At 52.7% G+C, this 1,448-nt stretch overlaps 1 protein-coding gene across 1 annotated transcript; it reads left to right on the forward strand.

The window, feature by feature from the left end:
* The first annotated feature begins 293 nt into the window (after positions 1-293).
* Positions 294-1,216, forward strand: LOC123857971 (olfactory receptor-like protein HbT3). The gene is given in 2 exon segments (XM_045895256.1): positions 294-831; positions 834-1,216. Coding segments are annotated over 2 exon segments (921 nt in total).
* The last annotated feature ends 232 nt before the right edge of the window (positions 1,217-1,448 follow it).

Consider the following 1,448-nt stretch of genomic DNA (forward strand, 5'->3'; position numbering starts at 1 on the left):
ATTGTTCAGAATTGCAAACTGAGAGCAGGATAGCATGGAGGTGGCACAAAACACACGTGATGTGGAAGCAGAGGAAAGTAGACGTCGTCCTAAGGGGGACAGAGAACCCTTAGAACCTCAGCATGAGTGTGACAGGATGAGATTGATGTGGAGTTTGGGGACAAGTCTGCCACTCGGAGATACATGGGCTCTTCGGTGGTAGGAGATGTTAAAGGCTACCTCTTTGATGAGAATGTTAACATCCCTGTTTCTCTTACCCTTGGCCATTGTCCCGTGTGTAACATACCAGCAGAATGACATCAGGGCAGAATCACACCATGCTGATGAGATTCATCCTGCTGGGCCTCACAGACCAGGCCGACCAAAAACATCTCTTTGGCGTCTTCCTGCTGATCTACGCTGTGACACCAGTGGGCAACCTGGGCATGATAGACCTGATCCGTACCAGCTCCTCCCTCCACACCCCCATGTACTTCCTCCTGAGCGTGCTCCCCTTCCTAGACATCTGCAATTCCTCCATGTTCACCCCCAGGCTGCTGACCAGCTTCCTCACCGTGGACCAGTCCATCTCGTTTGCAGGCTCTGTGGTCCAGATGGCCTTCATGATCCTCCATGGCACAGGGGAGTGCCTGCTCTTGGCCATCATGGCCTATGGCCAATTTGTGGCCATCTGCTACCCTCTCCTCTACCACACCATCATGTCCAAGTGCTTGTGCATCCAGCTGGTGGTGGGCTCCTATGCTGTGGGGGTGTCCATTTCAGCTGTGCAGACAGGGAATGCCTTCATCTTGCCCTACTGTGGTCCCAACATCATTGATCACTTCTTCTGTGACATCCCCCCGTGCTCCACCTGGCCTGCTCAGACACCACTGTAGCCAACGTCATCCTGCTCTTCTTTTCTGCTTTGGTTACTGTCCCCATGGTGTCAGGCATCTTGGTCTCTTACACCTACATCCTGATCACTATCTGTAGGATGAGGTCCCTGGAGGCCCAGAGCAAAGCTTTCTCCACTTGTGCCTCCCACCTCACTGTCCTCTCCCTCCTCTACGGGTCTATGTTCTTTGTATATGTCCAACCCAACCCAGAAAGGGCTTCAGCCTATAACAAGGCCCTCTCTGTGCTCTACACCATTGTGATCCCCATGCTGAACCCCCTGGTCTGCAGCCTAGGAATAAAGGTGTCAAGGCCGCTGTACGAATTAGGGTTCTTAACTTAAGCAGAAAAGGAATTTGTTAGAAAGGTATCTGGGAGCTCATGAAATAGAAGAGAAGCCTAGAGATCCCAGCTGGGACAGGAACCAAGAATGGCCAAACACAGCTGAACACCTGCCACAGGAATGGTCTGTGCAGGTTCCCCCACTGGGGAGCATCACCTTTGAGCATTCCCCATTGCTATGGCCAGCACTGCCGCCCCTGAGCATTCAACACGGCTCAGCTGCAGGACAAAGC

This window comes from Mirounga angustirostris, unplaced genomic scaffold, assembly GCF_029215605.1.
Source record: "Mirounga angustirostris isolate CCGP_5_RB_7025 unplaced genomic scaffold, mMirAng1.0.hap1 SCAF_13, whole genome shotgun sequence".
Classification (NCBI taxonomy): Eukaryota; Metazoa; Chordata; class Mammalia; order Carnivora; family Phocidae; genus Mirounga; species Mirounga angustirostris.